Source organism: Cydia fagiglandana, unplaced genomic scaffold (genome assembly GCF_963556715.1).
Source record: "Cydia fagiglandana unplaced genomic scaffold, ilCydFagi1.1 SCAFFOLD_32, whole genome shotgun sequence".
NCBI classification, from domain to species: Eukaryota; Metazoa; Arthropoda; class Insecta; order Lepidoptera; family Tortricidae; genus Cydia; species Cydia fagiglandana.
Window position 1 is genome coordinate 11164 of NW_026946796.1, and position 27804 is coordinate 38967.

General features: G+C 35.3%; 1 protein-coding gene across 1 annotated transcript; it reads right to left on the minus strand.

Moving 5' to 3' along the window:
- Positions 1-766: 766 nt before the first annotated feature.
- On the minus strand, positions 767-27457 carry LOC134679523 (uncharacterized; the record flags this gene model as incomplete). Its single annotated transcript, XM_063538475.1, has 4 exons — positions 27213-27457; positions 21513-21552; positions 4982-5054; positions 767-947 (listed from the first exon to the last, which is right to left on the minus strand). Coding segments are annotated over exons 1-4 (353 nt in total), but the record flags the coding sequence as incomplete, so codon positions are not given.
- Positions 27458-27804: the final 347 nt, after the last annotated feature.

Sequence of the window (27804 nt, forward strand, 5' to 3'; positions counted from 1 at the left end):
TTAGGGTTCCGTACCCAAAGGGTAAAACGGGACCCTCTATTACTAAGACTTCGCTGTCCGTCCGTCTGTCCGTCTGTCTGTCACCAGGCTGTATCTCACGAACCGTGATAGCTAGACAGTTGAAATTGAAAAATACTAAAAACAATAAAATAAAGATTTAAATTGGGCTCCCATACAACAAACGTGATTTTTGACCAAAGTTAAGCAACGTCGGGAGTGGTCAGTACTTGGATGGGTGACCGTTTTTTTTTGCTTTTTTTTGCATTATGGTACGGAACCCTTCGTGCGCGAGTCCGACTCGCACTTCCCCGGTTTGTTCTTGTACACAGCAAGCTATTTCGACGCAGGAGCGGAAGTTAAACTTGATTTGTTATTGATATGTCATTTCTGTCACGGATACAGATACAGATATTTGTGTTACAGATATTTGACAGACATGCACGGAGCCGAAGCCAACACGTAGAGGCCTTTTGGTACTTTAATGAAATGTAAGGGGTACACTGAGCGGATGTTGCCCTTGCCCATGCAGTCATGGGACGCACGCAAAGGCAGCATCCGCTAGGATGTAAGGATTATTGAGAGTTGATGGAATCTTAAATGACCTAGTTTATAAGTATCTATAAGTGAAAGCGATGGACTACATACTGGGCTATGGGATATAATTCGGAAACCAGCCTTATTAAATGGTACGCTCCTTATTGATATGTTATTACTTACTGCGCATCTCGTATAAGTACCAAAAATTCGTATAACTTTGAATACTTACTCGAGATGTTCCTTGTAGACGTCGAAGTCTGTAAAGACGAGTTCGACGATCTCGTGCGGCGCGGCTAGGAAGGTGTAGAGCACGCAGTCGAGGTGCGGCGGGTAGGCGCGCGGGTAGTCCGGGCTGCTGAACGTGCCGCGCTCCTTGCCGAGCGTCGACGTGAAGCGGACGCAAGTACAGCCTGGCGAGTAGGAGTAAAACGTTATTTGTAGGTATCATTGATTAGGTAGGTAATGATTAGGACCCGGGTATGTCCTTAAACTACGTCCAAGACCACCGGTGGACGGGCAGCAACGTCCCTCAAATTTGGTGTACTCGACTGCGATCGCCAACCCGCCTGCCAAGCGTGGCGAGGCGTGGATTATGGCATTCACCCCCTTTCAGCAGTGGACGTCTTATGGCTGAGATGATGATGATGATGATGATTAGGAACTAGTAGTCTAATATTACGTATAAATTACAATTGCACTGCGTGTGCTATCAAAATCGTTGCAGACTCATCTTGGTCTAACTCTACCTATTATTTTAAAGCATATATGATTGAAACGAGGCAATTACCTACATTCATAATTATATTAATGTTTCATATAAAGAATTAAGTCTAATAAAACTCATTTAAGTACAAAATATATATGCAGAGTGATTTCTAAGAGCACCTAAAGTTCGTGCCATAAATATGACAGCAACGCTGTAAGCGAATGGAAATTAAATTACCTTGATATTGGAGCTGACATTAGAAAGAGGGATAATATGATTGTAATAACATACAAAGTACCTCTACGTAATATGACATCTGAAGAATATAAGCGTAGGTGTGCACTTATGAAAGAGAACAGCAATATAAGACATATAATTTAGATACAGTGAAAACAATCGCATCATTGAAAGACGGGTCTGTGTACAATAAAGATTCTTGCAAAAAGTAATAACAGTAGATAAAAGGAAGTACCTAAACGAATGTTTATTTTAATACGTTGATACATAATTATATTTATATCATCTAAATTACGAAACGGGTATCCAATGTGTTGAATGATGTTTCCTACCTTTTTAGCGATATTAGTACTGTCAACTGCATTGGTAATAAATTTGACTTCCTACAATCAATGCTGTGGGTCAACTATCTCTGTAGCTAACTGTACCTATATCGGTTAGATTAACTAACGAAAAACGTCCAAGAGCATGATAGGCCATGCTCATTGGTCAGTGTAGGGTTCCGTAAAATAGTAACCCATCCCTGACAATAGACTACTTTGAACGGGTGCTTTAGTAAGCATCTTGTACAGCCTGTACATCAGCTGCAGAGATAAGTGCCCCCCCCCACCCCTGCATAGTAGCTTGTACCTATGCATGCGAGCCAGACAAGTCAATTTCTGACCTTTAATTACATCCCAAGTGAAGAAGAACTTGGCACTCATATGATATACATCTCAATTATTTTGCAGGCTAACTGCCCTATTCGAACTTTAAGATACGTCAGCTAATAGATCTTGAAACGATATGAATTAGATGTGTCAGTATCAAAAGTGACATTTTTCTTTGAAGAAACGTCACATTTGACAGTGACATATCTAATCCATATCGTTTCAAGATCTATTAGCTGACGTATCTTAAAGTTCGATTAGGGCCGTAAGTCAACAATGACCAATATTTTTAATGTTGAACATTTCTCTCATAATGTGGAATTTCACATTTTAGGTTTTAAATGCGATATTTATTCTAGGTATTACATTTTTACGATTAATTTCATGAAGGTAAGCAGACACCATAGCGTAGTACCAGTTGTGGGTACACAGGATATCTATTTTCGTTGTGTTATGTATATATGTTGTAAAAACGATTAGTACCTAAAACTTAATGGGCTTAGCAATAGCTTTGGACAAGTTTACCCATAAATAACGCCCATTAGGTTTTCCATAACTCTATATTATAAAACGTGTTATGACGATAAGGAAAATAACGCACGAGTATTAAACGCTGGCAAACTGGCCAAGTTCCAGAGTGGTGTGGACAATGGTTCCGTTTATCAATTTCGTTTATATTATTAATGCAGCTTGTATAAAAATATTAATTTATTTTGAGATCATTATCAATAAAAACTTTGGACCTTAAAGAATTATTTCGAAATCATATTTAGAATTGTATTTATCTCAAATGCAACCTAATATATAGGTATACGTTGTCTCCCTACCTGACACTGCTTGTATAGTCTGTAATAGACTCGAAGGCCAATGATGATATATAAGTATGTACCTACAACACGCGTGCCCGCGCAGGCTGGAGCTTCCGGCGCGTCGTTTTCAATAGAAAGCACTACGTATCAGCCGTCATAGAAAATGACATGTCGGACGCCTCGGCCCGGACACGGCCCGGTCTAGCGTATCATCCTAATTTCATGGCGATCTCCGAAATGTGGGAGATATTGCGCTCATACCGAAAATGAGTTTGTGCCGATGAATATTTAAGACTAAATCTCGTATATGAACTTTGTTTTACCTCATGTAATCTCAGTCGGTGTGAAAATGAGAAATCCAAGATGTTTTAGCTAAATTGAAAATAAACGTACGCAACGTTACGGTTTGTGTTTCTGGCAAATAGAGTTTAAATAACCTTTGCGGCATTTTCGCGAATATATGAAATGAAATGGATCACATGTTTTTCTCTCAGTTTAAATAAATACGTGAATTGGAATATATCCCTGAATAAACGTTATTCATCCAAAACGATCCCGTAGCTGATAGTTTTATTTAAAAAAGTTTTGTACATAATTTAACCTACCTACCTATATTGAATATAGTATGATGAAGTACTCTCTTCTCTATTTAGACGAATATAAACTTTACTAAATTATTTATATGCATACATATATACATGAGTTTCTATCTTTGACAAATTGTACTATTTATTATTGAGCAAACTATTTTTGTAAGGTGTTGCGTATCAAAATATCTTTATTTGTCATACATAGAAGGCTATTTAACAAAAGCGTATCGAATCGTATATATATTCCGTGACTAGCTTTTATAATAACATTAGCATACATAAATACTGACATTAAGAACCCAGTGCATTTATAGATGAAATAAAAAAATAAAAAACAAGTTATTACAATACACATACCTACCTATACTACTGATATGAGTGGCCAGGTGAAAACAGAATAACATACTCTATCAATCATTAGAGATTTGCTCGAAAATTTTGCCCGCAAAGCACTGAGAGTACCTCCCAAGTCGCTTCCATCCATTTAAGACTAAGTAAGGTTAATTAAGACCTCAACATCTTCCATTAACAAGAAGGACTATATAACCCAATTAATCAACAGGCGAAATCTAATAAGGCACCACATTTCTCCTTTCCGGTATCCTGTCTTTAGCAATTTGTTAAAACTGCCAGAGGAAATCAGGGAAAATTCAATTATATGCCGCCCGTGTCCTAGTGAGCCAGAAGCTTTTAAATTATTTATCGGTATTTATCTTTCTTCGGTTCGATGTTTCTAATAAATGGGAATCGGTTTGGGGTGACACGAGTGACTGATCGGTGCTCTGCACGGGCAAATGCATTGGTATCGAGTTTGAACGCGGGTGACGGATTGGTGATTAATGTAATGCAATCAAAATGACACAGATGCCGATTTCGGGCGCTATTGATGACGAGGGTTAATACGATTTTATTTATCATATACTTATAGGATAAGAAAAAAATATCATATTCAGTGTATGGCAGCAAGGCTGAAAAGTAAGTGTAGCATTTAATTAACACCAAAATATTACTTTGCTATTCCGCGAGAAGAATATTTTCGCGGAATAGCAAAGTAATATTTTGGTTTTTATTAATATGGTATGGTATGGTATGGTAGAGAATGCCTTAAGACATTAAGTCCGCCATTTGTACCTTCATGTATTGTGCAAATTTCCAATTTTGTTTTGGTCTTGTTTTCTCCAATTGGTGTAAACGAGATATTGTGCTGTAACTAGATACAACTTTACAAATAACGGATTTACTAAGTTCAAATGCCGCTCCTGATAATGGCTTGCGTCTTTCTCATTTGGCTCAAAGCCCTCGACTGTAATTCCACCAAAGAACATAACAAAATAACACGAAAACCTATTTTACAAAAACGTCATCAACGAGTGAAGACAAAGAAGTACTAACATATTTTTACGCGCACTGAATGGAGTAAGTGTTAATAAAATAAGGGAATTTCACACCCACCCGGATTTATAGCGAGTCCTTCATCCACCGTGTGCAGAGATAAGTGGATGAGCAGAATGAGCGCAGTTGATGTCTGAAAAAGAGAAAAATATATTTAAAATTCATTTTTAGAGAGCCGTAGCCAAAATAGCAAAAACGGAACCCTTATAGTTTCGTCATTATGACCATCTGTCCGTCCGTCTGTCATACGAGTAACACTATCTAAACGAGTTAAAGTGGAAATTTAAAACATAACAACTTAATGGAAAAGTACACGGCCTTCTTTAGAAACATACTCGTAATAAGTATTTAGAATAGAATATAATAGAATGTTTTTATTCGTGACAAAACTTATAGATAAAACAACAGGTAATACTATCATGGTCACGAAATGGTCCCGACTCAGCAGGTGCTAGCCTAAAGGCTAGCGCTGGTCTTCCGTCGGGGCCATGGACTATTACGTCTAAATTATAAAAGAACACATTATGACTATAATATTATATAATAAAACTAAAATTACAGTTAATATGACAGTTAAAATGAGTGGCGGTTGTAGAAGAGACGAAAAGCAGTTTAGGTTCCAATATGAAATAAAACGCGATTAAACTTGTACCACTGGAAAACTACACACACATCCAGTAGCTTTGTGAAATCTGATTGGAGACATAACCTCTCTACCTTTTATTGTCAAATAAAACCGAAATCATAATGCTGTTTGTGTCATTTGCTGTTTTACGACAGACTCGTAGCAATTCTATTAGATAGGTACTCAGTACATTGAATATACTCGTAGCTCATGTTATGGTTTGTAATAAAATTATTGGGGAATGTTGTAGGCATTCAGATACTTAATATACTTCTTCAAATAAATATTTAATACAACTGGTTGTTTAGTGAGAGACAATTAGGTATTACCTTGATTTTTTTAGTAAAAATAAATGACTAAGTTAAGTTATAAATAATCCGACACAGATTAATAGTTGGCTTTTATTTGAGTTTTCGCATAAATAAACAAAAACTGGATAGTGGACCTATTCCAACAAGATTGAAAGCCGTTCAGAATGAATGTAGGTAACCGGGTAGGTAGTTTTTACTAAACACAAAAACAGCGCAGCGTTGCTTTGGTGTTTGGTCCTAGTTAACCTAACACGCTCATCCTCGTTTCGCTCGTCATCGCACCTCTATATTTCGTTTTTGGCAGATTACCATGAAAGCTGATTTTAACTAGAAAAACACGTTTTCCCTAGTCAAAACTACGGGTTTACCTAGTTTTGACTGAGAAATCCCATTTACACCTAGTTTTCATCAAGCCGTTTCGAAAAACTAGTTTGAACTAGACAAAACGCGTTTTCATTGAGGCGACACGGAAAACAAACATACCTACACTCTGTTAAATACCGGGTTGTGTCCGGAAGGGAAGGCAGGAAATAGCCGGATTAGATTACATAGTTTCATTAGTAGTTAGTATTTACACACTACATCCGTAAATTAAAGGCCAATTGAATTGAACACGCAAAGTTTCGGACCTTTGCTTGAACACAAGACCTTCGAGACTTCGTGAGTCGAAGTAACTATTAAGCCACGGCTTTGATTTTCTCCGAACAAAGTTAGACGAACGTTTAAGCCTTGATTTAATACATTAAATTGGTACCTTTAACTCACAAGAAAATGTGCATCAATGAATACTGACCTGACTGACCAACTAAGATCTCATTATGATCCTCGAAGAAAAAAAATGTCAGCGGGAAGAGATACTTTTTCAACACTTGAGATATTTACATTTTTTTAATGACTTCTTTGACTTCAGATGATTTCCACTAAGAATGTACAAGGTACGAAGGTTTTCATAAAGCTGTAAATGTATTGGGAAATTTCTTAAAATTTTCGGAAAAAATTCTAATTTGGAAACAGAAAAGGTCGTACACCATACCTACATTAATGTGCAGGCAGCATATAACCAATAAACAAAAAATGCAACGTAAAGCAGTCATACTTTCTTGATGCTAACAAATATTTTCACGAAATCGTACTGAGAAGCTGATGTAAGTAAATACAGAGCGAATAGCCAGTACTTAAAGCCAAAAAGCTGTACAGATAAGCGGAGGGAATAAATAAAGGAAATGGTATCATTTAGTAAATATACGTGCAATTAAACCTTTCACGCTTCGTTTCGTCTGATATAAAAGGAGTATTGGATAAGTTTAGCTGTAGGACTCGCAGTTCAGTGTAGAAATTAGTAGGTACAGTCGCCATCAGATATATCGGAGCATTCAAAGCGCTCACAAATATCTGAACACGCGTCTATTTTCAAGGCGTTAGAGTGAGTGTTCAGATATTGTGAACACCTTGGCCGCTCCGATATATCTGATGGCGACTGTACTTAATTATGAAAGCAACTAAATCATGAAAGGAAAAGCTATTTTATTTGTTTTTCGTTCTAATATAATGTATTCGCTTTATTTACAGCGAAAAATCGAAGCGTAGACTGAGGTTGATTGAACCCCTAGGGAATATCCAGAAACCATCGACCATAATATATTTTGACGAATAGGCCGAAACGTACCTACTCGTACATGTACCTATCTAAATATTTACACGATTGTGCATACGTGTGATTGTACATGTAACTCTACGCTAGTCACCGTAATTCACTCCGTATGTACTATGAATGCGAAAGTCAATATCAGGGCTTGTAAAGTTGTAAAAGCTAAAGACCGAGAGTCGAGAGTCGAAACATGCTATAGATAAACATGGCTGTTAGCTCATTGCTGCAGGAAGATAAAAAAATTATACAACTCAATGGAATAAGGGTCCGATTCGTATTATGAAATAGACATCTATTAGACATCACCAAGATACGATAACGATAGTTATGTTTAAGATCTAACCTGTCAAATTTGACATTTGCGGGATTCTGGAGATACTCTTGAACGAAATCCACAGGATATGACTTAGAGATCTAATTCACATCTAATAGATATCTTACTCTATCTAACGTAAAAGTTACATTGGTTGCCCGAATTGCGCTGCAAAAGAGAACTAGTTGATATCTAAACTATAACGTATCTAGGATGGATCTAGTACGTCTCGTCTCTTGTGAATATCTTGAAGTTCGAATACGGCAGTAACTTCAGAGTTACAAAGTTAAAAAATGTCGATAGTTTATCGATATGACTTTATCGACATGGCTACAGCAAGGTGTTTCAACATTGTTAATCGTACACTAAACAAAAGTGGTCCCAGTGACAGTTCGCTTGGACGTAATCTCTGTATATATTTTTTTTCTATTGAATAATGGGGGACTTTATTGAGACAAAAAATACAAACTAAACAATAGAAGTTAAATGGTACAAGCTTTTATAGTTGACTGTATTTTTCTTTCCACAGGACACCAATATTCATCGAGACAATTCCAAAAACCCCAAACACAATTAGGTTGCGTTGTTTTATCACAGAGTTCCTATGGCCACCTCCTGTGTCCATCATCAAATCAGCTCGATGGTACCATAATTAAATATAGCATTGTCACCCAGCTTACATAATATTATGTATGCAAATTTTCAGCTTCATAAGAAAATCGGGAAGTGGGTCAGATTTAACTTGCAAGATTTGTACATACATACATATATAAATACGTAGTTAGTTAGGTACGTTGCAAGTTAAAAAAGCTAATAAAATATTGTTACTTATTGTAAAATTGATTTTGCGGTATCGTTTCCACTTTTATGTAAATCAGCATTGACAAAAAAGTTTAAACCTAAACATTTATACCTCAAACAAACCAGCTAATAACAAGGCACCAATATTTCAGTTTTAAATTGACTCGGGAATATAGCCAGAGATAAATTGTGGTTCCTGGCTGTTTGTTTATTTAATTATTGTTTGTTCAACCGAGCTTGTTTGTGAAAACCACTTCGTCTAATATTCGATGAGCGTTTTAGTGATTCTCAGAATTCTAAATAGCTTTTGGAATTTCGTTTCTCTCAATACGAGAGGTACTTACCTGTTAATGGTGATGCACATTTTGTATATTATGCTGATATAAGCTCGGTAAGCTATACGAGTAGGTACTGGTTGTGCACCTTAATTGCCATTTCAAATGATTTTTGGGCAATATGAAGATTTTAAGAAGGATTGTTTTATTAAAATGTCGAAACTCCGTATAGAGTACAAACATTTGTATAATAACCACTACCACCAATATCACTAGACGATATTTACGTACCCAACGTATATATCTACGATATATTGCTAACTTTCCTGTAGTTACTAACTGTCTGTTTTATTTACAGGTGCATAGATTTTAATCTCTCCCTATCTATACTTCTACAAAACTAGTCAGAGTAAAATCCACAACGCAGGATTCGTCCAAAGTAGGTACATAAAGAGCATCCGTGACGAACTTCGTCTAAAATTTCACAACAGTAGAACTCAGCCACAGCCATCGTCAAAAGTATAATCCGTAACTAGGCTAAACCAAATGCAGCAACGAAACCCCGATACGACATGCCCACGCAGCAAACGAGCCAAATATACTAACGGCATTACCCATTGCAAAGTAAAGATGTATATTTTCTGGACTATAATTCAATTGTTTATTAACAAGGTGGTCGGCTGCCTGTTTATTCTCCCTTTGTACTACTAATGGGTCAATGTTACCTGTGGTGTGGCATGTGTTTTTATACCCCAGAAAAAAAAAGATTCGCAAGCCACCAGACTCACTGCCATACTTGAGACTTGCCGCCATGCGCCAGTGCGAAAGTGGCGTTGCATAAGGACTTCGATTCCACTCACGATGACATTTAACAAAACTTCGGTATTTCGCACGCCACGCGCTCAAACCAGGTGATCTTGACGTCCTTGACCTGGCAGGGGGTTTTAACAGGGAAGTGAGTTTTATATTACGTTTTAAGCATATTTTAAGTGTTCCTCTATATAAGTTGGGACTATTTACAAGTTAGAAAGAGTTCATAAAAATTCCATTTACGCAAATAAAATTTTTATATACTCATTAAATGTACATACCGGGTGTGACCTGTAACATGAGCAAAAAATTTAACTGTAGGCTGTACTCCTCATACTGACCAACATTTGTTCAGCGACTTTTAAAAATAACTCGTTGTATGCTTTCTAATACACTTTCAAGTTTATTCTAAGACGCAATGTATTGCGAATTTTGTTATGTTTAAGGCGTGACAAGCAATTTACAAAGTTAATCACAATGATATGGCGTGGCGATGGCGTCCATTGAAGATAATATTTATTTTGTATGAAAAATAGGGAGTCTAAATACTTCATAATTTTTAAAAGTTGTTGAACAAAAATGTCACACAGTGTAGAGGAGTACAATCTATGTTTTAATTGCTTATGTTACAGGCCACACCCGGTATATGCCAGGCTACTAAAGATACTCGACATAAAGTTCAAAATATTGCAAAGTTTTTCAACAAATCTTATACTTACTCAAAGGCCAAAAACATCACGTAAATATGTTAATGTATAAAATTAAATTGTGAAGTGAGATAACCCTGTGAATTAGGCAAAGACACGTTGACAGCTTTAGGGGGAACACGTGAATTACCTACCTACGGCTTCGGGATTAGCGGTGTATGTTATGATGCGACGTAATTTGAAATTTTGGATATCGCTATTAATAACGTTGTAATATCAGTGTTGCGGGTTATCTGCGGAAACGTTCATTTCTTACCTTGTGGGAACACTAATGGCCCGATTCCAACTTTACGATACGTCAGTTAATAGATCTAGAAAAGATATGAAATAGATACGTCAGTGTCAAATGTGACGTTTCGTCAAACAAAAACACCACTTTTATTACCTATTTTATCTTAATGTTCGAATAGGGCAGTAAGAGCGTTTTCACATTGAATAGAATAAAAAACATTACATTACATTACATTGCGCGATCCGATATCGACTGTCGGATGGAACTAAAATGTAAGACATAGTTATGTGTTTTTCTGTATTTATTTATTCATCTTATAAATGATTATTACTAAAAAAACAATAGATAACGCAAAAAGGCGGACTTGATGCCAAATGGCACTCTCCTGCAGCTATTTTTCTCCATGTTGGAGCCCCCTGTCAGCTTTCGGGCCAATAATATTTGTTTGTGTGTATAGGCATGTATGCATATTATGATTGTCGTAGTGTGCGTGACCACTAAAAACCGCCGTCCGACGGCCTGACTACGCGGATGTAGAGTAGGATCCTACATCCGATATCGGATCGAACAATGTGAAAACGCTTTTACATCATTTTTGCTTATATGCAGTAGGTTTATTTGAGTATTTCTATCGTACTTAAGACTTATGAGGAACAGCCTCGTGAAACGGCTTTTCCATACAACTGATTAATTATAGAAAATATTTGTACACAATTTTCAGAGAGGAAAATGGGGACTACGTTTGTATGAAGAAGCGGTAATCCACTATCCACTTAACACGTTCTGTGATGTGGAATTCCTTCCTCGGGGTAGATATTTTACTATAAATTCGACTCAATAATAGAACTAAAACTATTTTATACTGTTTCATAATGAGCTTTAGGTACCGGTATAAATTTCACTAGGACAGGTGTTATGGAACCGGGACATATTGAGCCAGGTTTAAGCTAGGTGTCCCGTGTCCACAAACCGCAGAGAAGTGAAAATTCACTTGTCTACCCTTAATCCTTATCATGAGAACTTCACCCCATAGGTTCTAATATTTTAGCCTAGCAACGTAAAAGTGAAATAATACTTATTTCATTGCTTACGAGTTACGAATAAAAGCTATTTATTCCTAATTGTATGTTTTCTACTTCTTTAGATCTCATTTATGTTGAATTATAATTTATTTATAGGTATAGTAGGAGATCTCACATAATGGTCGACCTTCACCAATCTGTGTGACGGATGAAACTATGAAAATATGAAATAAAATGTTCCAGAACATAAATAAATGGGGTTGCCTAAAGAAATATGGTCAAGACTATTTTTAATACATTTCTGAAAAAAAAATTTTTTAGACAAATTTTACCGATTTGTCTGACGAACGAAATAAGTTTCAATGGAAAGTATACAACTTATACAACATACCTAAGCCAACTAGGTTGCCTATGTTTTTCCGGTCACTATTATGTGGTTGCCGTGTTGAAAGAGGTGATTTTATATCGATAATTGCACTCCTCTGTCTGACCCTTGAATTATACATCAAAATGATGGTAATTTTATTACAATGGTTTAGGGTTGCCTGCGAAAATCTGGTCACAAATAAGGGTTGCCAGGCTTTTAATTAAAATAACAAGGAAAGACTTCTAGCGATAACTCAAAACGGCTTAACTAATCAAGTTTGTTTTAATTTTATTTGATTGAGTTTTTTAAGCTCTATTTTCATGATTTTTTTTCCATATTTTTTGGACCGATGGTTCAAAAGTTAGAGGAACCTATTTTTTTTCTTTCTCAACGATTATTTCCGAAATGATTCACTTTATCAAGAAATGTATAGGAAAATGACATGACATTACAAAACGGACATATCAGCCCAAATTTATTTATGTGCGAGGTATTATATAATTTGACCAGCCTTTTTTCTCTAATCAAGGATTTTTCTTCGATTTTTTCAGTAATTATTACAAAGGCAAGCCCAAATAACAAATCTAACTTAGTCTCCCACTTGGAATTCATTTGTCAAGCAATTTGTATTTTACGGGTGTCTGGTCTATACAATGGGTAACAGTGAAATGAAGTCGGTCCCATTCTATTGTCATCGAGTACAAAAGTCTGAAGCTTTCTAATAATCCAAAATGATTTAAATATTCATTGATTTTGTCATATGCGAATTGACTATAGGTACTATAGCTACATGTTATAAAAAATATATTGTAGAAATAATGAGATTTTTCAAATAATACTTCAAAAAACTGTATCGTGTAAGGTACAGTCAGCAATAGGCTTAGCACCTTTGCATTGCACTTTTCTCTACAGCTGACTGTACATTAAACGGTACTACCCACCCGAATATTCAAAAATTAGCCAAGTTTCTGGATGTGACGTCGCCCAAATTTTTAAGAGAGTATTTTATTGTTAGGGAAAACATATTTTTTATAGCAATTTTATTACATTAGTTTTTTTACACATGCCAAATTGCGGTTTTTAGTAGGTCACTAAAATAGGTAACTCTAAAATGTATCAAGACCATTTATTATCATCTTTAGTACTACACGGTCATCTTCCACCGTATATTCAGATTTAAGTCACGAAAAGCATAATAAGTAAGCCATTATTCTCACCTTCTAAATCGCCTCGAGAAGATTAATTCACCAAGTGCCACCTTGAAGAATTTTGAGAGGCGCAGGTGTATAAAATACGGTCGAAATCTTGAAGCGAACATGTTGTTAAAGGGGTGCTTCCTTATTAACTAACTTTTATTATTTTCTATGAATATTATTATTATCTCTCTTTTATTTTTGCTAACTTAAATATAACTCTGATATTTCTTGACTAATTTAAACAACAGTTTTTATTTTTATTTATGCAGAGAGTATTTATATTCTCTCTCTCTCTCTCTTTATATTATACTTGCAATATAACTCCATTCTTGTTTAAATCTAGTTCTGATGGTGGGATCTACGAACATTTTAAAACACTTTTTTTTGTATAAAAATATCTGTTCGATTTCAAGTACACGTTCGTATTGGCCTGATAGTTAAATACCTACAGGAAGCCATCTAAATGTTTCCTTTTCTGCATACACAGCCTACCGTAAGAGCACTGTGAGTATGTGAGATAAGCCACTCGCAACCTTATTTGCTTGCATGTAGTGTACCAGTGTCTAGTACCTAATCGTTTTTTAATGGAATTACCTGGTCAACTGTAACAATAACGAAATACGAACTTAACCAAAAATAAGTTTTTAGTAACTGTTTTAACTATAAACCTCGAGTGAGACTCGAACATAAGTATAAACTACAAGTATTTTAAACGTGCTAGGCACGTATTATTTAGTCGATAAACGTTCCACACGTTTCGATTTCGATCCGTTTCGAGGACCTTTGACTAGGAGCACCGACTGCACCGCCTCTACTTTCCGAGCGAGCGACGTTGTTGAGGTTAGTACATCAGTGTTGGGCATAATGTACTTAATTTGTAATTGCATTACGCATTAAATTACATTTAATGCAATGACTTGTAATGCATTACGCTCGTAATTGAATTAAATTTAATTTGAATTACCTGGTAATTTTAATTGAAATTACATTAATTCGTAATTGCATTACGCAATTACGTTGTGTGAACTATTTATTACTTACACAAACAGTATCAAATTTACCCACGTGGAATGGCTAAAGAAAATATTCAGTCTAGTTTAAAACATTAAATCGAAATTCACAGCCGATTCAGTAAATGCGTCAGTCCAAACCAAAAGGGATCTTGTGGCGGAAAATGAGTTATGTACGGGATTAAAATCTAGACACAAATACCTAACTATTAATACAAGAATCAACCCACCTAAAAATACGGCCACAAGGTCCCTTTTGTTTTGGACTGACACAAATAGCGTCCAAAGTTGAATGTAAGAACTAAAACATATGTAAAATATGTAAAAAAAAAGTAGTTGAAAAATTTGAGGATAAGTTCCTTAAAATTGAGTTGCAAATATAAAACATAAACCCACAAACAAGTATTGCATGCTATATAAAAACAATCAAAATGTTTTACTAAGTGAGTGTAATTTGTAATGCATGAATAATGCATTATGAATTAAAATTACAAAATGTAATTTCTAATTGCATTGCGAATTACATTTTGTAATGCAGTGAAATATTAATGCAACTAGAAATTACATTTCCGTAATTTCAATTCATAATTCAAATTACATTTTGTAATTGCAATTCATTATTCATAATGCAATTACTTTTTGCCCAACACTGCTGGTATTTAAATAGCGTAAACGTATATTCTATTATACTCGTATTAATATCCAATGAGGGAAATAAGTTCTACGTGTGTATAGAGAGAAGCGGTCACGTGAAGTCGTCCCCTTTCATATTAATGTTCATCAGAATCAACTGTTTCATTAACTTAGCTATAACTGAGTCAAAGGAAAGATGAGTTAGATAAGTCAACTTCAACTGCAGCCCGGCCAGTGAATTAATAACTACACTCGGGACTTCAATTCTTGATATCTTTAGTATCTCTGCTAAGGTTTCTCATATTACTATATCCCTCACGTACAAATGCCAGTAAAATATTACGTTTTCTCAAAAAATGTGCAAGTAAGGCATAAAGAAGTCTTCAGCCGCATTAGAGTAAGAGGATTAGAGTGGCAAGCGCGGGGTGCCCGAATGACTTGATTTGGGCTCTTGTGGGCTTTCTTTGTCCCCTTATGATACTATCAAAACGTTGTATGACATCGTACGAGACATTCGTAAAGTATGTCAAGGGTTGAATATGAGCTAAATACTGTGCTAAATAGGGACAGCATTTAAAAATAATAATATAGCTAAGCTTTGAATTGTGCTTTGACCTGATATAAAAAAATCATTTATTTACTAATAAACTATGGTTTACATATTTACCAAGGGCCCCCGCACTAGGTGAGACCTGTATCGCGGGGAACCAGTTAGATTTGTACAGTATCTGGATTTAGTTACTTAATATCTAGGTTTTATATAATGCTATAGCATGCGAGTTATAAAATTACTAAAAATTACATTTAAATCTTTGCGTACATTATAAAATATTACTTAGTATAGCTTCTGTCTCTAGTAGTTAAGTGATTGAAGAAGAGTGTAGGTAAGCTTTTTGGCCTCAATAATCGGTCTGCCTTTGAGATGACAATGCTTTAGCATGGCATTGTAGGTTGAAGCCTTAAGGTGGTCCCCAAATTGTTTACCGAAAGCGGAGAAGACTTTCGGAACAGGTAGGTGTAAGATTCGCTTTTTGAGAAGTGAGACGTAACAAGTCATGAGTGTAGACGATTTGTGTGTAAGCAAAACGATTCTGTGCAAAAATAACTGCCGAACAGTTAGGACCTTAGCTTCAGGGTAGAGTTCAGGGCTACAACCGCGAAAATCGAAGTTCGCAAATTGCGGGGATTTTTCTCTGTCACTCTAATTACGCCTTCATTGGAGTAAAAGAGAAAGATCCCCGCAATTTGCGAATTTCGGTTTTCGCGGTAGCCGCCCAGAAGTTGGAAATCGAAAGGGTCTCTTCAACATAACTTTTAAAACAGAGCGTTGGGCCCTTTCCACTTCCAACATCGTGGTCTTATGTGCACTGTAATACAATAACCAAACACCGTATATGATATGGTAGTGGTACCAACGCAAACCATTCTTGTTACAAGATAAAACCAATTCAATATCCGATAGGCGAACATCCAGGCAGCAGAACTAAATAAACAATGTAACAATTTAAGAACTTATCCATTTTCTATTTTTCATTTCACTACTTTGCCAATTTACCACTTTTGCAAAAAGGCACAAAAAATGATGTTAAATTTATTCAAAATCCATTATTAGTACCATCAATAATTCGAAAAGGTATAACAGTCCATTAACAGCAATATTAGGGAAATTATAGCTTTGCCGTACCCGTTTCCATTACACACAGTTACCGTTAGGTCGAGTTTTCGAGGTAATTGTCTACCCTAACAGGTTAACAAAGGGTCACTTCGTTTGCTTCCCTTGAAAGTTAGCAATTTGCTATTCAATTTTCTTGTTTGATCTTATAATAGCTTTACGATTTTCTGACAATCTACACTGACTGGTATTAGAGAAACATCCTACATTTTTATTTTTAGGGTTTCGTAGCCAAAGGGTAAAAACGGGAACCCCGCTGTCCTTCTGACCGTCCGTCTGTCTGTCACTCATGGACCGTGATAGCTTGACAATAGAAATATTTAGGTAGGTACAGATGATATATTTCCGCTATAAATAACAACAAATACTAAAAACAAAACAAAATAAATATTTAGTGGGGCATACAACAAACGTGATTATTTTGCCGATTTTTGCATAAGGGTTCGGAACCCTTAGTGCGCGAGTCCGACTCGCACTTGGCCGGTTTTATTTACTCAATGCTTATGCTTCCGTCCTCTTTTGCAGCTAACGTAAAATTAAAGTTTTTATATTAAATTTTTACGCGTTTTAACCAAGTGCTATACTATATTTATTAAAGTCAAACCGTAAAAGGCAAAATTTCGTAATAAATAAATCACAAAAACATGTCTAATTTTCGTTTATTTTCAATTGGTCATCGTTACCCAGCATATCATAGCAGTATAATTTTAGTATAAAATATTTTAGCAAATAATCAAAAGTGTATTTTCAGAATTATTGAGGTAAAACGTTAAAACCCACGCAATCGTCAAATCATCTGTCTCAAGTTTCGCGCGGCACGCCTTATATTTTGTTCTTTTTTGATTTCCTGGCTTAACGCCCCCTCCTAAACAGATTGTATTAGAAATTATTCAAAAAAATATACAAATACCATATTTTTAGGACGTCTTTCATCATTAATTCCGACCTATTAATTACGTTAGGTTTTTTGTTGAATATTTCTTAATAAGATATTTTCCAGCATCGACTAAGCATAATAGTATCTAAGGTAAATGAAATATACCGAGGTGATTTTGTTTAGGTATTTATCCAGCCCGTTGCCAACCTGAGATGGACGGGCGAATAAATTGGAAACATTTTTAAGGGTTAAGTAGCCACTTTGATCGGCCAAATTACCATTACAAAGCGAAAAAGATGATATTATGTTTTTTAAATATTGTTGGTAGTCTTTATATAAAAACTCATTGATACGAACCGGGTTTGAAACCGCGACCTCTGGATTGAAAGTTTCGTGTCCGTACCGCTAGGCTGCCAACACTTTTTATACTTCAAAGGGAAAGGCAACTATTGTAGGAAAATTAATGAAGAATAGGTACCTATATTGTTTCTTCAATTTCAATTTCAACCGTTGTACCAATTTGTACGATGAGGCGACTTTATTGTTAAGAGAATAAGAGCGTGTCTAGGTAATTTTGAACACTTCGCCAGCTTAGCAACTTCTGCTGCTGACTGTACCTTGTCCTAGTTGAGTATGGAACCCTAACAAAAGGACATAAGTGCCGCGCAGATTTATGGCGCGATTCGGGAAATGAATTAAAGATTCACTAGATATGAAATAGTAAAGATATGTGACGTTCTACGGCAAAAGGTACCTTATGGCGGTTGGCGCTTACGCTATTATTAATGCCGCTCCAATATTATTGCGGCCGCCATAAGGTACCTTTTGCCGTGGAACGTCACATATCTTTACAATTTCATATCTAGTGAATCTCTAATTCATTTTCCGCCTCGCCCCGTTATGTACTACTCTCTCTCTTGCTTGTATCTACGTGTTTTTGCTGTAGGTATGTAGCTTTTTTTCGTAGATATTTTATGGAGAAATGAAATTAACCCGTCATCATACCTGGTCCGACCCAATTATCCGGTCGTAATATTATTATAGCAGTCGACATTTTAACTAACCATAAGTTCTCTATTTCATTCAATGATTTTGATTAATTCACAGAAAAAATTGGAACAAAAACGTGTTGTTTTTCCTATTGTAGCTATTGAATTGAAAACTCACGTTAATCTTATCTCAGCATGAATTTGCACAACAAGAGACCTGGATTTACCATAGGTTTCCCCATCATTTAACTCCAACGAATACCCATTTGTTAGTTTCCAACCCCTATTGTTACCGTTTCTCTACGATAAAGTGGTTGAAAGTTTCCCAGAAAGTTAACGGAGACCCAAAGTTTAATGTGTACTTGATTCTAAAGAGATTTGTTGCCGCCCGCCCGCCCTTCAGATAAGTAGTTATACCTACTGCAAAACGTAATTCAAGACCAAAAAAAGTAAGACAATGTTGCCACTGCAATAATTTGTTTGTAAAATAGTAAATTCCTTTTGATAAATAATCACGGTAATTTATTACTTAATACGATTACGATTTAATAAAGTACCTTCATTTACTTATTTTTACATAAATACAAGACGCGGCAGTAAAAAGTGGCAACATTGTCTTACTTTTTTTGGTGTTGAACGGTTTGCAATTTAGTTAAGCAAATTCCGTTTCAAAAAAACAAACATATATAAGTATAAAATAAATATTATAATAAGTATAACAGAATACCTATTAGGAATAAGTCCGAGCGCGTCTCACTCATTATATCTACGTGCAATAATAGTAAATCTGTTATTAACCAAGTAATTATTAAAATAGCAGACATTCATCGTAAATTGAAATGAACACTCCCGAAATCCCCCGAAACGAATTTTGAAGGTTTGAAAGTAAATTTCTAATTAAAAGTTAACTTATTTCTATTAAACGTTTTCTATAAAATCTGTGAATCATTGCTATTTTAAATTATGTGAAGTCAAATATTCGAAGTTAAGAAGTTGAAAGTTAATAAAACTATAGCAAATTTTTTAGAAGGTGCTTTGTATTCCGTTAATTTGTAATTTAATTGTAGGTTATATAATTCGATAGAAATGTATTTAATTTACTTGACTACTCTACTCTACTCTAATCTTAAATAATAAATAATCTGTGCTGGTGGGTAAATAATTTTTCCTACTCGTCGACTATAATTCTTGAATTAAGATTTCTTATACCAAACTTCTATTGGGTATTTTTAATGTATGGGCTCCCAACTCAACTATAATATTCATTACGATACAGTTTAGTCAACTATAATGAAATTGACCAATCACAGCTCTCCGCGATCAACAGGACGAAACAAAACCAAAGCTCAAATTAATTATTTATTTTAGGTTGTATAGTAGAAACAATTGGTTCATAAATCAGGAACGCGCATGTGACACCCTTAAAATAGCAACATCCATAGACTACGAAAACCACTTAGTGTTGCTTGTTAGTCTCCATAGGCTACGGTGGCCAAAATCGAGAAAACAACTGTCTAAAAATTTAACTTAGCGCGGAGCAAGTACCAGGGCCTCATGAGTTACGAGAAGATGTCGTTGACCAACGCGATGGCGCGGCGGCGGGGGCGCGTACCAGTATGAAGGTATCGCGGGGACTTGCGTATTTTAGCTGTGTATACTTTTGGTTTGGTTTGTTTGTATGATTCTACTAGTTTAAAGTATTATTTATGTTGGCTCGTAGAAAAAGTATTGTATACAATAGTGATATAATCAAGCTTTTCAATCTCGTACCTGACTTAGGCAACTTAGCAAGCTTCGTTGCCTAAACACGGTACTCGACTGAAAAGCTCTCTATTATATCACGATTGTATAAAATACTATTATATTCACAGCTCTCAATCAGTGTACAAAATTATTACAATTCATAATAATGTTATACAAAGGTTTATACTTATCAGTACTTAAGTATTATTTAAATATCTTAAGTAATTTTAAACCGTTAGAGAGTAAAAAAATCGTTAACTTTGCTAAAAAGATTATTTCAGGTTCTTTACTTGAAAAGTGACAAATGAAACCCATGCTAAACCTGCTTCGATTTGTCAGCCTATCACTGGGTTTTATTTCATGAACCGTAATAGATACTTAAGTGGGTTGAAATTTTCAGACAGTATTTCTATTATATCTACCTACAAAAACAAATGATAAAAAGTTATTTCAATTATATGCTTACTATTACTACGGCTACAACGAGTTGACATTTGACGTTTACTGATGTATTGGTGCGATCGAGTTATGAGTAAATGACAAAGGCCAACTCATGGCAGCCGTATAGATAGGTACTCATAATTGACCCTATAGCATAAGACCAGTGTAATCTGTGTCAAAACGTCGGAAACAAAAGGTAAATAAAATAAATTCTCGATATCCCCGCTAAAAATATTTACTGGTATTTGTATACCATACCTGATACCTATTAAGGTATCGGGTATGTGTTCAAAATTTGAAAGTTTTAAAATTTGAAAGCTCATAATTGAACTCTGTAGGTATTACAATTGACCAATATTCTCGTAAGTCCCCGTGTACTAATACAGGTACAAATTAAATTCGAGTTTTGAACTCGTATAGAAATAAAAGAAAGTTCCAAATTCAGCGCCAAAATTGCCCTGGGTCTTACGAGGCTATATATCCTACACAAGAATACTAAAACCATAGCTTCTAGATATTTTTGGCTTAGCCATATTAGGTAACAAGCGGTTATGACTTCGAAACTTTTAGCTAAGAGCGACGAGCCCTCATTTATTCGCCTCGGAATAAACTTACAACATTATTGTCATTTCGGCTTGTCCTTAGAGAAATTATACAGACTCGACAGGCTTACAGTGGGTGGTGATAAATTACCATTTAGATTCAGACACTGAATTACTTAATGAATTAAATTAGACCGGTATGTTATATTCAAACAACGTATAACACTAAACTCTTGCATTTTGTACACCTTTAATTATACGAACGGCTCTACCACGATATGGTTTCATTGTTTTTACCTTAAATTCCGATGTTCGTCCTAAATGATTCAGGTTTGGAACGTTGGTTATTTCGTAAAATCGCAGTTTTTTTTACCTACCTTCATATTTTTGTTAAAATTAATTTCCGGAATCTCGTATCTGTGAACAACAATTTACTCTGTTAAAAATAAAGTAACATGATATGAACAAATATGTGCTAATTAAATTATTACTTCCTTACAAATATTATACCTTCAAAATAATGTAAAATATCAACATTGAATGAAACTAAAAATAGGTAATGAAAAGGTATAGTAATAAAGGTATAGTTTGAACAAAAAATAAACAAACTTTTATGTCTGTGTAAAAAATGTACAAAATTGATGAGTGATATTTACGATGCACAAACTTTCAGCCACTTAGGAATTTCGTGATGAATAAATACGAGTGTCGGCTTACCGATGAATTTGCGCGGCTTGTATACTCTTCAGTGAATTTTATATTTCAATCTCTATAAAAATCTTATCTGAATAATAATATCGAATTCATTTTGGTTTTCAAAAGTCCTTAGATAGTTAGGCATAAGATATTTAATTACTTTTGAAAAACAAAATTAATTTATAACACAAAACAAATGAAATCTAGGTATACGATTACACTATTATTTGACGTGATTAGTTCCATAAATTGGTTTCTTGTATTTGGGGTATTGTTCAAAATTTTGTATATCAGTATCCGGATAGGGCCTACTAAATTAAACTATAGACAGTGGGTAAGTACTGTAGAGGTTTATTAAATTATGTATACTGGTTGTTACTTAAATACTCCTCCTATTAATTCTAAAAAGCTTCTCGTGTAGCTTAATGCTAAAAAAATTAATTATAATAGGTACTTACAACGTAAGTTTTTATTTGACTAGACTTTTACTAGAATGGAACAGGAAAACAGCTAAAGTTGAGAACAGCTCCGTGACAAATTGCCGGGCTCAAGCAACTCACATAGTTACACACAAACTGCCCCGTTTATTCTTACTCTGTACTTGGGATGTGGCGTACAATGTGTATAATGTGAATTTTCGACGAGTGTTTTTGGAAATAAATACGAAAACCTGTACTAATTCAGTATTTGTTGAGAGTAGCAAGAAAATAAACAAAAACAGTACATGTGTAAGCCTTCCTAAGCGCAACTTGCACCACCCCACTAACCCGGAGTTAACCGGTTAAACCGTTAACCAAGTGTCAAATTGTACTGCTAACCATGGTAGTGGCCGTAAGAAATTCAAGTTTACACTGCTACACAGGCAAGCCTAGTTTAAGAAAAAGGAATATACCTAACGACGTAGCAGCCGTACGTACACAATCGCTTCATAACTAATTGAATTACACCTCAGAGAGACTAACCAGGACCCAGAATTTCATAATTATTTATATCTCAAGCCATTACAAACGATGGAATACAAACATCTAAAATATTTACTCAAAATGCACAACAATAAAGTGTATAGGTACCTAAAATGTCATGTTATTAACAAACTAGTTATTTGCTCAATACGAGAAATGGTCAAAGAAACTATTCATCCGAAAATGGTCTAAGAAAGTACACTTCAAGGAAATGTACCGACTAAAACGGCTAAAATGTTCCTCTCACTCTACGAGTAAATGGGCTCCCATGCGACTACGTTTATGCTCGACGAGTTACAGTAGCAACACAAGATTTACGTACTAACTGAAGTTAGGGCATAAGACTTACTAAGCTCTGAGCACTAAACCACTTTTGATAAAAGTTAAGTTTTTATATCCCCGTAACAAGAAAAGTAGGTTTTTAGGGTTCCGTACCTCAAAAGGAAAAAACGGAACCCTTATAGGATCACTCGTGCGTCTGTCTGTCTGTCTGTCTGTCTGTCTGTCTGTCTGTCCGTCTGTCACAGCCGATTTTCTCCGGAACTACTGGACCAATCAAGTTGAAATTTGGTACACATATGTAAATTTGTGACCCAAATACGGACATGTAACGTAAACAAAAGAATTTTAAACATGGGGGCCACTTTTGAGGAGTAAATGAAAAAATTAAATTTTTCAAACTATATCATGTTACATATCAAATAAAAGAGCTTACTGTAAGGATCTCAAATATATTTTTTTTATAATTTTCAAATAAACAGTTTAGAAGTTATTCAAGAAAATAGGCAAAAAATGACCATCCCCCCCCCCTTATCTCCGAAACTACTAGGTCTAAAATTTTGAAAAAAATACATAAAATAGGTCTATACCTATAGATGACAGGAAAACCTATTAGAAATGTAGTCAAGCGTGAGTCGGACTTCATTACAGTTTTTGATCCGACCCCTACGGATTTTTTAAAGAGATTTCACTCACGTTTCACATAAAAAATACATTGTTAACAGTGCCGGATTACTTAGAGTAGTAGTTTTCTTAGAGTAATTGGTGATAATTTTCTGAAAAGATAATAATTTTAAATATTTAAATTTTGCAAAAATAATGGCGCGTAATTCTTTGGGAAACAATCGGTAGCAGTAGAAGAGTCGTGATTACATGCATAGATTCGATTTAAACCCACTCTTTTGCGGTTCGGCGTTAGGTCTTATGCGAGGCCTTCTGCCTTACGGCAAAGTTGAACTTGGGCGTGGATCCAAATCCAAGCTTTCCTCTTTCGCAGCTGGGCCTACTGCCTTTCTCACACTTCGCCAATTCAATTCCAAGCTCTGCTTTCTTGCATATTTTATGCACGAAAACAACCTCGCTGAGACCCTTAAATATCGAGCCCTATGCGAAGCTAGGCTGATAGAAAACTGTCCCATCCCTTCTCTGTATGAAATCCTGGATTCGCACCTGGTTGGGACTAAAAGTAAAATTGCGTTTTTATATCGAAAAATTTTCGCGCTCGCTTCGCTCGCGTGTTCAATATCTTTATAAGGTATGATAAAGGTGACATTCGGGTGGCGACTGCAGCAACATTACTCTGTTGCAACGTTACTGCTGCAGTACTGTCAACTTCCGTGATAAAATGATGTGACTGATTTCCATTCTCAGCTGTAATGCGGCAATGAATTTCTCTCAATTTACCAAAAAATCAATGTAACCTTGATGACCCTAGGGAGAGGGGGCATCTAGAAATGCTTAGGGCATCAAAATATTTTAATCCGGCACTGATTGTTAAAAATTGTGTAATATACAGAACCCTTGGAACGCGAGTCCGACTCGCACTTGGCCGGTTTTTTTACATAGTTGTGAATTGCAGTGGCTTAGTTGTTGGTGTAGGTACAAGTCAACTGTAAAAATATGGGTGTACAAATCATTTCAAAAATATGTCCCATAACTCGAATGTCAGTGAATTAAGAACTATGGGACATATTTTTGAGTAAGTTGTATTGTGTTTTAAAACTTAAAAACGAGACAGTCAGCAAACTACTAAATCGTTTGTGAATTTTGTGACTAATGTGTTATTTTCTTTTTCTTGTTATTCATAGTAGACAATAAACAAAAGTAAAGCAAAGTTTTCGCACCCATTTATTAGTCTGCAAACTTCTAGCGCTTCATGCGTGACTTAAATATTTTAAGTTATCCTGCTAACTATTGCCTAAGTTAACAATTCTCATATTTGGATTATACAGATGGAATAAAATAAATACTTGCTATCTTACACAACATTGTATAATGATTCCTTCACATTTTGAGCTGTTTGGCTGTGGAACGATAAGTACAAAAACTCTTCAAAGCTATCAAAACCTTAGTAGCTTTTGCGAAAACTAGTTTGGACTAAAAATCCCTGTTAAAACTAGTTTTCCGTAAAACCACGGTGAAAATAACAAAGGAAATAGCGTTTTTACTTGAAACGGGTTTTACGCTAGCATAAATATTTACATAGGTACTTAAATCCATAGATTGTGTATGCTATCAAAAATAAAAATACATTTTCATTTAAGCGTACACAATATCAACCGAGGTGCAGGTATTGCGGTGAATAGAAATAAAAAACCCGGATTGATATCTCTATCTGACAATTTTTTAAAACAACCTACTTACTTTGTGTCATACGATTGCAAATGAAATAATTAAAGTAGAGTCAGAAGAGTCGTGGAATGTATGGGGCCCAATACATTCCACGACTCTTCACTTTCTGAACAGACTCTAAAATAATTATATACCTATACTTAAAGAAACCTTGGCTCACGTCAATTCTACAAAATGATGTTATCGATGTTCTTGTATTAGATTATATGTGACAAGGACGAGTAAGGCGTTACGATCGAACATATCGAATTAGGCTGAGACGTCGCAATGTCTAGGTGTTCGGATATTATTCTCGAGAGGCGCAGATCCTATGTTGATAGAATAATTTATAGTAGACAGTTTACATACTATCCAATATCATCGGCGAAACGAAAGCCCACAGACTTCGCTGGTTCGGTCACCTACTCAGAATGAGAGAGGATCGGGCTGGGACGAGAGGGCGTTCTTGGAACGACCGACTGATACACGTCCGGTGGGCAAGGTCAGTGGCCTATTTTATAAAGCTACAAGTTACAATTTACAAGCGGAAGTCTCTTTCTAACCCTATGTGTTAGACCGAGACTTCCGCTTGTAAATTGTAACTTGTAGCTTTATAAAATAGGCCACAGGTATCGCTAGGAAGACTCATGTGTGACGGCGGATCTGCTTCAGATTTGAGCGTCAGTAACTCAGTAGTGGCAGGAAGTTGCGCAGGAGAATCCAATATGAAAACCGCCTTATACTAAAATGCCTGTTCCAAAATCCATTTCAATATTTCTCTTTACTTACTCTTTTAATTACTTCTAAAAGTAATATTTCAAGCAGAGTAATTTAATATTACTCTGTTAAGAAATATATTAATCAACCTAATATAATACGTAATCAAATCATGATGCTTTATTACGTAAATAAATCTACTTAACCTAAAAAATCCAAGGAATAAGCCCGTGAGATACAATCGCTCCCAAAATTCTGAAGTAGAATATTAAATTCGTAGGAAGCAATATCGGAAATTCATTAATAATGTTGCAAGCTGCGTCTAATTCCATGACTCGTCTACATTCTGCGAGAAGGAAATCGGCTGTGATATGAAAATAATTTGAATATGAAAAATGCTTATAATGCTTTCGGTATTAACGGGTTGCGAGTTTAACGACCGGTTTTATATTGCTGGAGCGGCATTCAAATATTAAAAATCTGATTTCGATTTGAGACCTACCAATTCTACTAAGGTCGGTGGTATCATAATATTACATTGTCACCCGGCTTACATATGCAAATTTACCCGTACAAATTTAGTTATATAGATACATTGCAAGTTCATAAAAAGCTTGTAAAAAGTTATAATTTCTGCCAAAATCACGCTTTGTAACTATAATTTTAGTCTTTATATTGAAATATTTAAAAATATAAATATCATTTGAATAGAAAATAGGAAACAATATTATTATAAAATGCCCAATTCCGCACTAACACTTTTTAGAGTCACATCGATGTTTAAGTACTTTTAAAATATAGTAAATACAATAAAACTTTTTCGTAAATCACAACGAAGGATTATTACTACTAGAATATATTTTATTAGTATAATAAACACAATATCATATTACATAATTATATCCAAAAACGGTGTTTTAACGCGGTACAGACAGTAACAATAAGAATGACATTAATAACATTGTCAATCATGCGTTCCATTTCAATATTTAATTTTTTTTTTATTACACTTACTGTTTGAATATCTTATCAAATTTTATTTCTGGTTTTGCTCATAAAAGTATCTTATTAATTAAAAGTTCACTTACCCACAATTTCAAAAACCCATTTGTTTGTTGCATTGCCATTAAAAGTCCTACACTTATAAGCATTCACAAAAAGTCAGCGTAGTTCACGTGCCGACTAAGAGAAAAAAATCTAGTCCACTGGGCTCAATCAGGCAGGCTGCCGTCGCGGTTTTTAAATTCAATTGTCTAGTGCATTATTACGTCTCTCAGCGCGCCTACGGCGTAGGCAGCGACTACGCTCGAAGGCTTGTCGACGTCCGCCCGCGAAGGCTCACGCGGTAGACTGCCCGTCACTTCAGCCTCACGCCTGGGGGTTGGTTTGTATGGAATGAAGAGAAGGTATTCGTTTTGCATTTTTTCGGATCAAGTGAGACGTTAAGGGACTATGAAAGATGGTGATTGATTTATTTTTTGCTGTGACTATTTTACGGCCAGGTGTCGTAAGTTAGTTACGTCTTAGTTTGTTATATAATCACACGCGGTTAGTTTACCCTTATGATAACTAACCGATGTAACCAATAATATAATACGAAGCACGGATTGACTAAGCGTGTTTAAGTTTAGATTCGTAAAAAAAGGTGAGTAAAATATAGTCATAGTGATATTCGTTCATTCTT